Genomic DNA, 13,138 nt, shown 5'->3' with positions numbered 1-13,138 from the left:
CGGTCTAACATCTGTGAAGCTAGATTTAAGGATGAGCATCTTCAGAGAGTAAGAAACAGAGCACAGTTGGTGACAGCGGGACTTAAAAATCTATTATGTAGCACTTCAACATTTATTCTAGAGGCATTAGCAACTTGTCAATAACCTGATTTCCCAAATGAATTCCTGGCCATGGCCCTCCAGCAGCCTGTGCAACTGCTTCCAAAGCACAAGTCAATTTATATCCCTTACTGTAGGAACTAACTCTCTTCAGTTTCACTCTCCTTGTAAAAGCAAACCCTACAGTTTTAAGCACCAATGTACTTAATTAAAAAGAAAAACAGCCCACACTTAAGTTGGTCTTCAACCATATGATAAGCATGCATCACCTTTCAATTTCATTTGTTTTTAAAAACCATTATCCTTGTTCTAAAATTAGAAGCCTCCATCAAAAAAGACAGACAAAACCTGGACATTCCAAACTATTTCTAAACTGTTGTCTCTGCTCAGAAATGTTCCAATTTCATCAGTTTTGAATTTGTCTCAATTAAGTCAGGATATGCTTTTGGTAAGGATATTGTAAAATGCTATTTTCAAATAATAGATATTTTTTAAAATAAAAGCGACCTCTAAAAACTAATTCTGCAGTAGTAATCTGTTATGAGAAAAATAAGAGATAATATGCAATCAAAAGGTCAAAAAAGATCATGACTAATGAGAAATCACCTTTCTAAAAACTGCAAGTGTATAATAACATTGAGAGGGAAACCATCACGACCAAAAACTCATGAAATATCTGCAGATGCAAAAAGCATCTTTTCCAGTTAAGACATCTTCCTGCACAACTGCAAGTCAAATTCTTTTTCTTCACACACAAAGTACATATATTCAATTCTAAGCAAAAGGAAAAAGGAATACAGTTAAACATAAAGTATAGTTCCAGGTAAGCAGTAGAATAGCTCTGCTGTTATTATTTAACAGGACTTAATTCAAATTAGAAAAACTCATACAGGAATATTAAAGTCATCTTACCTCAAAAATAAAAAGAATCGAATCTAATTCTTCTCTCTGAGACTTGTGACCTGGATGCAATTAAAAATAAACAGAAGATACACTTTCATTATCAAAATAAAATGTAAAGTACAGTGACAAAGATCCTCAGATACGTACAACAAAAACATGCACTTCTAGAACCGTAATTTTGCATTCCTTCTGCAAATAAAAAAGTAATGTATTTCATAGCTCTGGTTTGTAACAGCTACAGTTTGTGTAACTTTCCCTTGTGGCATCAACAGCTGGTAAAGTATCTTGTCAAACAAAACTTAAGAGTAATTCTTCAAAAAATGAAGTGTAACACCTTAATAAACCTCATTTTGCAAAAGGGCAAAACCAGTCATCAGAGATTAAATGCTCCTCGCTCACCTTTACTGCCTGTACCTCTAATTGCTCTGCACTTATTTGCAAGTTTGTGCTTAAAAATAATTCGGCACAGCTAATGTTGCCATTTGTGACTAAGGACACATGGCTTTATTTATAACATTCTGCTTTATTTTACAACAAAAATAAAAGCATCAAGAAAAAGCACGTTCTATTTGAAATACTTACCCTTTTGTTTAAGGCCTACTTCAATAGTCACAAAGTTTTCGAAGAACACATAATATATATGTGAGAAATGCAGGTCAAAAAACTGTTTGAGATCAATTGATTCTGCATTCTCTGAAAAAGAGAACACAACATTGGTTTTATTTCTTTTAAATATTGAGTGTCAACCACTGTATACCATCATCCAGCAGTAAAGACTTAAGATATTTAAAAAATAAACTATTATTGGTGAAGAAGTTCTTGAAATTTTTGTTCTTTTAAACTGAAGCTAAAGAAATTCAGTATGTAAGTGCCTAGTGAGTGAATTTTAAAACAGGAAGCAGTGTCGTCTTGCGTGACCACTGTTTGCATAACGGTAATGCCTGCAAACCCAGTTACAAACCAGAATTCCATCAGGACTAGCACTGTACAGATGAATGTTGTTTTAATTGTTAATTTAACAGAAATAAAGCTAACAATGCTCGCCAAACTTTACAACAGAAAGACCATCACTGTCCTCAACTGCAATCACTAGACACAAAGAAAGTGGGAGAAGGATGGTGAGAACCAGCTCCACTCCTTTGAAAAACAGGTTACGAAGAAGCAAAAAGCAGCATTGGATTCCCACTGCTGCCTCCTTACTCTCGCCAAGCTCCAACACACTTTCCTTTCCAGTTCGGCCCAGTCCCCTCTACCCTGTGGACTGTGTGATCTTAGGAGACTAAAAGCTGGGACCTCAGGGATATCCCGAGGTGGAAATATCACCGTGAGTGTAGAGGGACGTGTTTCCTCATGTACCCCAGGAGGGTTTCCAGATTCTCTTTCTACGAACCCCTAGACAGTTTTGTGCAAAGAAAAAAAGTTAAAGAAATACATGACGATTTATCTAGATCGATTTTAAATTGATGATTTTAAATAGTCATTTCTTTCAAGCCTTAGACACACTGAACCAAAAAACACTCCCTGTCCTGTTATTTAACTATTTAAGACTAGAGAAACTAAGCGGACAGAACAACAGTGTGGAAACACAGTGAAACAATCAAACAACAACAAAAAAAAGCAGCCCCAAAACACAAAGAAATTTGAGGCAAATAAAATCTTTACACCCTTCATCAGCTCTATACACAGAGGCATAACCTTTCACTGTAGATTTATCTTTTCTAAGTCTCCTTCTAATTCTATAGTGAATAATAATTTTTAACCCTTTTTAGAATTACATCAGTCTTCATCATCTCAAATGACTGGATGTGCTACTGGTAGAGTATAAAGCATAGAAACAATCAATTGAAAGGATGGCCAAAACACGGCACATTTTCAAATCTATTTTATTACAATGCTCTAGAGAACTGTCAACTCAATTTTATTACAAATCGCTCTATAAAACCTTCCAATACATGTTCAGTTTTGGCAGTACCACAGCATTCTGCCAACATCTTGCATAATCAGCGTCGTGGAGCCAGAGCACTCTTGGAGAAGACAGTGCTGTATTAACAGCTAGGATCAACTCTTAAAGGAAGGCAGCTTAGCTAACAATAAACTCAGCGTTCCAGGGTGGCAAGCATGTGCTTGACCATCTACAGGATTACCAAACCTCCAGTCTTGCAGAAATTGCTACACCACTTCCAGGTCAGCAGTGGAACTGCTAGAGTTTAGAGTCTGAAATACTAAAGTAAGCACATAAAAAACCAATTTTCCGGTGGTGAAGGCAAACGCACAAGAAACAGAGCTGTGACTAGAGCACAGGCACAACTATTTCAACCACTTTCATAGAATCATAAAATGTTAAGAGGTTGGAAGGGACCTCTAGAGATCATCTAGTCCAACCCCCCTGTCCCAGCAGGATCCCCTGGGGCAGAACCCTCAGTGAGTTCTAGACTATGGACAAGAAAACAGAGCAGAAAGCAAATCAAAAGGGTTTGTGATAGGAAATTAAAGGGAAAAAAGAAAGCACTGACTGACACTTCTAGGAGAAAGGAGGGTGGCAGAAGATAATCTTTTAACTGCTGTATGGGAATCACACACAGAAAGCAGTGGAACAGTTCACCTGATGCGAAAGAGCACAAAATGCTAGTTCCAAACACTAAAGGGATGGAAAGTAGTTAAACAGGGTCTCTGCCAATCAACACACAGGAACACTGCATTTTTGCAGGCATATTAAATGTTTCGTTTCCTGAAATAGGCCCTCATTCCTTCCCCAGACACGGGTCAACTCCAAAGCAGACAAACAAAAAAAAAAAATCCCACCAAACTGAATGTACTCTTTAAAGACTCAGTCTTAAGAAAACTATTTGTAATTTCTGGAGATAGTATTACTAGAGTCTTCATGCAAGAAACTAAAGGTCTGACTACATAACCAGCTGAACAGTAATTCTCATTTTACCACATAATTACTATATGACACTTGCATAAATAGAGCTGGTGCAGCATTCTGCCTTTCCAGAGTTCTGTTTGGGTGCGAATTTCAGAAGATGGTCCTTTCATTTATTTATTTTCTATCTATTTATTTATAAATAATACGGTGTGAACCACCTCAGAAAAGACTCAGGAGTATTAGTAGACCTGTACTATTACCATTAGCACTAAAAGCGTATCTTCAGCAGACACCTATAGCTTGGAAGGGTAGGATGAAAGTAAATACTCCTTGACTTCGTAACTTTTCTAGCAAATGCATTTCACCCCAATTTCTTCCTAAGACCACATTTGATAGCATAAAAAAGCAAACTTTTGGAATTCAAATCAAACAGTTAACAACTGAATTCCTGCAATAAATTCTTTCACCTCAGATGGAAGAAAAAAAATAAATTATTTAATGGCAATTTTGTCCTGGAATTACCTGAAAATAGTACTTTTTTTTTTTAAAAAAAAAGCAAAACAAAACAAAAAACCCAAAATCACTATTTCTGTTGATACTGAAAACTAGCTTTCCTTCTAAGAGAGGGAAAACACACTTGTGCATCTGGTAGATTCCCCAAATAGAATAAAAGCAACAGCAACTTTGCCATCAAAGGACCATCAAAGCAATTCCGTAAGCTGCTGATCCAGAAATTGGAAGCCTTGCATTGGTTAAGAAGCTTGAAATTCATTATGCATACCCTGACCAAGAATTATGGCAAGAAGGAACAGCGGGGGAAAACCCCCCAGATACAGCATGCAGATAATAATTCAGACCTTAGAAGAGTTTGATCTGGAAGTCATCTAGTCTGGCCACCTGCATTCCTCATTCCGTTCCACAGCTACCTCTCTATCCAACACAACCCACGTGACTCATACACGCATGAGGACACTACTGCTCTCCTTAATTACTTTAACATTAAAACTTCTAACTATATGCTGCTGTTCTAGCTTTCTTCATGAATTAAGGATCTGACTTCTTTTTCTTATTGAAAATGTCTCTAAAACAGTTCACCATCATCCTTGTGATCAGCTAAAGATACAGCTTCTCAATTCTTTCATCTTAAACCATTTTCTCCAACACCAGGACATCTCCTCTACGTTCTCCCAAAGTATCACAAACCCTGCATACCAGGTAAAAAAAACCTCCTTTTCCTCGACAAGGAGCATGTGTATGTCCTTTTCACACAGCCTTGAAACGGGAATTTGTGGGAATTTGCTTATCTGCTTTGACTACTTCATCTTTTCCGCCTTCTTAAAAAGAGAGAAGTAGCCTTGTTCTCACCTGCAGTGGAATTGCACTGAAACAGGCTTTTCTCACCAACTTACAGTACATGTATTTATTTATTTTTAAGCAAAAGAACTTTGTATTCTCCTACTAGAGATCCACGTAACTAACATAACCTAATGTATCCCTTTTGCTCTTAGTACTTAATGCCCAGATTGGGAGGAGGAAAGGACTCTGAAATACATCTGGCACCATGAAAAATAGTCAGAGGAGTTTCTCAGGAGAGGCACAAAGGGGCATTACTGTATTCCAACAATGTAAAAACTGAAGCTTCTACTGCACAAAGCAGAGTTTCAGTACACTAAAATCCACATTTCCAGTATTATTTATTTAAGCTGTTAGTCAAGAAAATTGAGGTTTTTTCATGTTTCACAGAGCAAGAAATATGGATCTTTGATCACCGATTTTTCCTTACTGATTTTCTGTGACTTAAAAATTTGTACAAATCTGATCTCTGTATTAACTCTGTGGGGTCAGCGGTGCTTTTTGGTGTGTTTTGTTGGTTGGGTTTTTTTTAAGAAGAAAGTTACATTTAAGCACAAAGAAACACTGTACAGTTTCTCTGTCCTTCTCTTTCTCCCACAAAACTTTTAGAAAAGTAGCTTTAGGTTCTTCTGGGTTCAGCATTAAGAAGACAAGTTGCCCTTCTTGGTTTAAATTTTAGAAGTTGCATTCAGCTTATGCATTTCTGTTCTATTCTGATGCATGAAACAGAGAACCAAACTAAAAATGAAAGACTAGTTATCTAAGCTATTTGTGTTATCCTTATTGTAAGAGCATTCACATACCATATCAACTGGAATTCATATTCCCATTAAACTCTCTGAAATTTGGAAGTTCTACTGCTCTCACGTTACAGAGTGGAACTCCAGCAAAGGAGGACTACAGGAAAAAAAAAAATCAAGACAAAACTCCCTCTACCTGTCCCACCAACTTCTGTGTTTATATGTGACCATGCTTTTAAGAACTTACTTTCCTATATTTCAAGTGGCCAACTACCTTAAATGTTAATTGTTACAATTTTTCTGAAAGTTTGTGTGGTTTTTCTTTTCCAAGTATCACATTAGGATATTCAAAACTCAAGTGCTAACAGTAACCTTTTATGAAGGGGTAATTCTAGGCCAAAATCTTCTGCCACAAAACTCTGCCTAACAGTAAACTTACTAGGCTCAACTCTTCTATTATGTTTCAATTATCAGCACATTCCTTTTTAACAAGGCATAATTTGCATCCATAAAAAGAAATTCAATAAAAATGTAACCCTTTAGTATTACACTTTAGGAGGAGGATGGTATTTGATTAGCACAGCAGAATTACAATGCAACAGCACCACCTCAGAGCGCTTAAAAAGTGACTTTGTGAGATGTAAACCCTGAACATAGTTTCCTACTGTATATTTAAACTTGTAAGGGATCACCTGAGCTAGATTCTGAAGAGCTTACAAGTTTACACATACAATCCTCTGTAGGAAGATGACCTCGGTGGGCTTTAGCTTATATTATAAATAATTTGTCTTCCCTGTTTATTTTCTTTTCTACATATTACCTTGTACACTATTATAAACTAATGCAAAACATCCGTTACATATTTACAAATTAGTTAAGTTTGCAAGGAAAATACATCTATACTATTTAGATGATTGTCTGCTGTATGAAATTAAAATACTATAAAGTACGTAAATTTGTATTTTTTGCACAGGATAGAACCTTAAAGGTGAACAATCAAAACACTGAACACTAAAATCCCCATACGAATCTTAAGATATATATGAACTCTCACAAAGAGAACATTAACATTCACCAGTTCACACAAAGTACTGTGAAATTTACCATAACAATTAACAGAATAGTCTGAATCATTACAAATCAAGTTATGATTAATTTTATACTTGATTTTAAGCATTGGAGAATTTAATAGTATGTTTACACATAAAATTGTTACAGCACAAATATAACAAAAACATTATCCTGTCTCATTCCAAGACATACTGGCTTTTAAGTCACTTTCCCTCATTCTTACCCAAAAATAAAATACCAGTGACAACTGCAGCAAACAATGACTTGGAAGGCGGCCAGACTTCTAGTTCTGTTTTTCTGAAGCAGAGGCTTCTGTGATTCTGTGTTCAGAATCAGTTCTCATCACCAACTGCTGCCATTAGAAAGCAAGAGGTTTCTAAGTGTCCTCACTTCCACTTAACACACAATCAAAACAGCCAAGAGAACTTACTCATTCTTAATTCTCCAAGCTGAAAAATGTAAGAGCTGCTTTACAGCAAAACGGCACAGAGGTTCAGTTACATCCGGACACTCTCTCAAATAGAAAAGAATGTAATTTAGAACGGTGAAACGGAGAACCTCCAGACCTAACAGGTGGTTCTGGCGTAGTTAACAGATTGTCAAAGCAAAAGAGACCTGATAACAAACCACAACACATCAAATAGTGAGCTACTGCAAAGCTATTAAGCAAAGGCTTCATATTAGCTCTTGCTCTTTCATAGAAAATATTTGTTAAGGTTTTTGGTACTAAAAAAGGAATACACTTCACTTTGCATCAGACAAGCCTGAAGTTCTGATCACCACCATCCTCAATACAAACACAAAACTAAAAAATCACGAGTGAATAAGCACGCTAACAGCACCAATGAACATCATTTGGATGCACAACATTACAAATTTCAACACCGCTGCTCTAGAGGAGTAATCGGAAGCAGCTGACAGCTCTCCAAGCTAATTCTTTCAGGTTGCTTGCAGACTCCAGAAGGGTTACACTAGTAAGGGTTCCAGAACTTCAGTTTTCATTTAAGCAACTTCCAACACTTCCGTAGCAATGTTCTTATTTTCATTCCGAGCTGCCACAAACTAAACCCACACAGACCTTTCCCTCCCATGTTGGCGATCAGAGCTGCCCCTCTGTCCAGCCTGGGGCTTTGATCCAACTCCAGCCCTGGTGCCGGCAAGTCAGCTGCACTGGCCAATGCTGCCCTCCGCAAGTCAAGTGTAACGTTAGGCAAAATCCTAAAGCAAAGCAATTCATCCCCTTTTTCTCCTGGCCAAAACAGAACAGAATGGGTTCAGGGTTTAGGGAAGACTGACAGAAGATCAAGCGTGATTTCTTAAACCGCATGCAAGCCACAGCCGAATCTGTGAACTACAGCGGTGACATGTCCTCTCCAGTTAGAATTACCAGGAAAGAACAAACAAATAAAACCTCAAACAAACCAAGCAAAACAACTCTTGCCAAAAATAACACAGCTTTGCACATCCGCAGAAACTTCTAGAACGGTTATCTCCAAAGAAAATTCCAGGCAGCTAGTTTTGCTGTAGCTTCTCAGTCATATCTCACTTTAACAATCATAAAACATTTTGCATTTTTTACAGTATAAAAGTGATACTATAATGAGTGATGCCGACGATGTGCAACACCAACGAATGCTATCCAGCTGAAGCATCAGGGCTGACTGCCAGTGAAATTGATTTCTTAAATTGAAATCCCTTTAGACAAAAGCAATCTCTGTTTAAGTATATTGTTTAACATTAAACAATATATCAGAATAGATGCCCAATGCTGCCTGCTTCATTCTGACCAGTACAGCTTAACTTGTCCCTTTCAGAGATCACTTACATATGTCAAGCACTAACCAATCACCAAAAATAACAAAACAAAATAATAAAAAAGCCAGCCCACACTTCAAATACTCTGTTCTCTTGCTAATACATTCTACAAGCCTTCTTTCCCCAGTTACAGATAGAAGCAGTGTATTTTTAAGAACTCAGTTGCAAATAAAATAATTTGTAAGAAATAATATATTCCTTTTTCCTTCACTCTGGATTAACAGATTACAGACTCGTAAATCCTATTCTACAAAAAAAAGGAAAAAAAACCAAAACAAAACTTGAGTCAGCTCTAAAAATAAATCTTAAATACATTCTTTTGATTCAATGCACATCCTAAGATAGCGTAGAAATTAGGCAGTTTAGCCTTTTTTTTAAAAAACCACAACATATATCTACAAATTCTGACTGAAACTAAAAATTCAACAGGTAGCACCAACATATTTGGTATCAAGAAGTCAATATTGTTAAGGTATGATGTTATGAAAGGATCATATATCTAGCTGCCTTAATTATTTAGAAAGTTCTCAAAGCACTGTTTCAACAAACAGACAAATCAAACATCATTTGATGCTTGAAGGATTACTAGAACAAACTTTTCCAAACTACCATTTTAAAACTGTAGAATTTTAGTTTGATGCTGAAGCCTGATTACACAGTGCAACACTGATTATAAGAAGAATGCCATATTACTTCCACATTATTTCCCCTTAACGATCCTAAAAGCTGCAATTAGCTGCTAACTCACTGGGGACTGCTAAAAACATCTCTCTCTCCATAAAATCAGAGGCTTCGTTCTGCAGGCAATACCTAATTCCCCAAGGTGCCCTCTGTGCCTCCACTTCCACCAGCTAGAAGAGTGTCCCTGCTGACACCTGCACTATAAAATCTCTTAAAAATAAATAAATAAAAATAAATAAAAATAAAATCTCTTAAAGCAGGTAATTCCATCTGTTTCAAGAAAAATACTGTAGCAGGCAAACAATGAAAAGCAGATTATCTTCACTCACAGACTGGTATGTTGCAGGATGAGATTTCAATCTCTTTCCAAATTTTCTTAGCATTTCTTAGTGATAATAATATCTATTACTATTTGGAGGTCTCCTAAAGGCTTTAACCTCTATTAAAAAAAAAAAAACCTATGCCTGTGACATGCATAAATTGGTCATGTGTATTTACTTTAACAAATAATTTAATTGATTCAGAATTAGTTACATGAATTTCACTGAAGTTTCCTTGGTTCCTGAATTACAAAAAGGGCTGAATAGGGCCATACTGAAGCAAAGCTGAGAACCAGCCAGAGGCAGGACAACGAAGTGGCGAAGAGTAGTTATCTACAAAAGAGTTTCAGCAAAAAAAATACAAATGCATTTCCCTCAGTATGTCTTCAACTGATAGTTAGCATAGTTCTCAGGAGCTTCCCAAGCCAAAAAAAAATCTTTTACTGTAATTTCAAATTCGGTAGGCCTTAATAGTCTTCATTTCCTAGTCTTTCTCATAGATGTTTACATATTTTTCACAATCTGCCCCCACAGAAAGGCATCCCCAAGCTTTCAATGTCTTTTCCCATTAAAGCTCTGCTCTCACCCAAGTCATTCCCATCTGTAAATCCCCTATACATTGACTTTAGCAATAAACTACTAAATCTGCAATGATATTTGGTGTAACAGTACACCACTGCTTTATGAAGACAAAATTCTCTATATCCCTTAGACGAATTTGCATTTTTTACTAAATCTAAAAAGAGTTATCACCAATGACAAGATATTTTTCCCTGAAACGATACAACTCATTGCATTCTAAGTTACCTTGTAAAAGGCATTTAAATAATTCTATCTAATATACACTACTTTTAATTTGTTAAAACTAAACATCACTTGCCTTTGTGCTATCTGTTCACTGAGCTTCTTATTAGGTTCTCTGAAATTGTTCAGTCTCTTCTGGTCTTTACTAACAACCACATTACACTATCTTAAATATTTTCAGAAGATGCCTTGTTTGCATCACTGCCTTGCAGGATACAATTGTCAATCTTTTATCATAATGAATTTTTTTCAGATTTCTCCTCTTTGTCTAAGAGACAATCAGCAGTCTATAATTCACAAGCACTCACTTCTTTTAATGACCAGTCTATTATTTTAGCTTACTGGTGAACTGCTACTTTGGATGCCTTGACAAAACAGAGAGAAAATGGACTAGTACCTCCTTTCCTCCCCTCAGGTCTTAACCATGAATGCGAGGCCACCCATCAGGGTTTTTTTTTGCTGAGATAAAGACTAAAATGTACAGCGCTCTGGTCAATACACCTTACAGGCCTACTGAAAGGATTTTAGATTTAAGAACAAGAAACAATTCTCTCCTTCTCCTGAATACAAAACAACAAAGAATTCTCTTCTGGACAGTCTTTTATTCTCCAGTATGCTAAGACAAAAAATTTTTCATTCATAAAGCTGTTGAACAGAGCTGGACTGAGATTTTTTTCCCTTCTCCCCTCAGACAGTCTGTTGGAAACAACCAGTTCGGCTCCCATGAGCACATGGAAAGATGCCAATTATTATGCTGGGGGAGTTGTCACTGAAGAAAAGATAAACAGGAAAATGCAGCACTACACTGCTCAAGCTGCAGGATGGTGCCTGAATGCAAAGCCCACTAAGGCAGCAGTCCATCTCACACAGGCACGTTATTTTTTTTAATCTGGTGCTGCAGACTTGTCGAAGAAACAATTGGAGAAGAAACCATATACAGCTTCTGCTTTCATAACCAGTTCAGGGAGCAGAGAAATCTGAGTAGGGCAAGACGACGATCACAGAAGACAGACTTCAAATAATCTGCTACATACTTGTCCTGCAGCACAGTAGTAACATGTAGAGAAATATCCTACTCTCCCTGTCCCCCAAAAGGACCTTGTTTTTGTACCTCGCGCATCTAAGAATATCTAGATGACAAAATCTTGTAAATGCATCCAAAACAGACAAGCTGAAGAGTACTCAGACAGTCAATGTGTTCTCCCAAACACAGAGAAAGGGTGTGTGGGAGCTGTGCTTCAACAGCTGAGATATACATACATGCAGGGGTAAAAGGGTAATGGTGATCCATGAAAATATGCCGAGCAGATTTAGTCTGTCCTACAGCTAGTAAGCAGAAACCTTAGATTAGATAAGAATGGATGCCCGACCCAGAGCTCATGGCTCCCATCTTCCAGAATGCATCCAATATTAACAAAGCTGAAGGAAAATCTGGTAAATAAAAGACAAGCAATAGAAATATCAACTCTAGAACACATCAGATTAAAACCACACAGATTGCTTCCAAGACTAAAGCAAAACTAGAAATATTCAATGTACTTCAGCCAGGAAACCTAAACTCAGAGAGGTACTTTGTTTCTTTATAATGCTCCTTCCTCTCAAGTTCCAACTGATTAAGAAGCTAAAAATAAACTGATATCAACACAAAGCCACACTGGCTCAGTACAGCTAGTAAGAAGAGTGGTAACGTTCTGAGTAAGACAAGAGGATGCATCTGACTACTGAAGTGTCTTTGACAGCTAGGTACCCAACTGTTCTCTATGTCCAAAGTCTAGATTATTACTATGTTGCAGAAAACAAGTCATGCAACAGTAGATGCTGCCATACGGGAACACTGGTTCTTTCAAACACCAATACAAGGGAAAAAAGGCAGCAATAACCATTTTTCTTTGAAAAGAAAGAACCCAGCTTTGGTGGCCAAGGCCCTTAAATACTCCCAGACTGTGAGCAGAACCCAAAATAATCCATTCAGTACTCTGTGCTAAATACAGAACGCAGTTGCCCTCGACCCAGCCCTGCTCATGTGGTGATAAATTGTCAGAAGCAACATATGAATGTACAGAACTGGAGGGGTCAAAAGACGCTCCAGAACAAACATAATTTTTTAAGGAAGCATGTTGGCAGTGACTTAGGTTTTCACAAAGACATACAACTAACAGATATTTTGGAATGGTTCACTCTGTTTTTTTCCACTGTTTTTTCATTATGCAATTATTCCATATAATCACACTTTCTAATTCAGTGGTCAAGTTAAACAGCCTCTCACATGGAACTGCAGCAGGACTTAAGTGCTTATGTTCCCTCCTTGAGCAAGTGGCAAACCAAGTGCTTTCAGGCTAGCTGTATGAATGCTCACCTGTATCTGCTCTATGAGCACTTATTGTTGTAGCTCTTACCTTGAAAACACACAAGAACATAAGTTGTTACTGCAAACATTCGAGTGAAATTGATCAGGGAGTCACAGGCACCATTAGCGCTCACCA

At 37.1% G+C, this 13,138-nt stretch overlaps 1 protein-coding gene across 1 annotated transcript in view; it reads right to left on the bottom strand.

The window, feature by feature from the left end:
• Window positions 1–13,051, bottom strand: part of RALGAPA1 (Ral GTPase activating protein, alpha subunit 1 (catalytic)) — a gene marked incomplete at its 5' end in the record, with an annotated part of 127,758 nt that extends 114,707 nt beyond the window's left edge. Inside the window, 4 exon segments of the mRNA XM_009869913.1 lie at window positions 1,012–1,061; window positions 1,585–1,695; window positions 8,114–8,284; window positions 13,012–13,051. Of these exon segments, the coding sequence (XP_009868215.1) occupies window positions 1,012–1,061; window positions 1,585–1,695; window positions 8,114–8,284; window positions 13,012–13,051 (372 nt within the window).
• Window positions 13,052–13,138: the final 87 nt, after the last annotated feature.

This window comes from Apaloderma vittatum, unplaced genomic scaffold (assembly GCF_000703405.1).
Source record: "Apaloderma vittatum isolate BGI_N311 unplaced genomic scaffold, ASM70340v1 scaffold3655, whole genome shotgun sequence".
NCBI classification, from domain to species: domain Eukaryota; kingdom Metazoa; phylum Chordata; class Aves; order Trogoniformes; family Trogonidae; genus Apaloderma; species Apaloderma vittatum.
The sequence above is the reverse complement of the archived record's forward strand: the minus strand, read 5'-3'. Positions and strand labels throughout refer to the sequence as shown.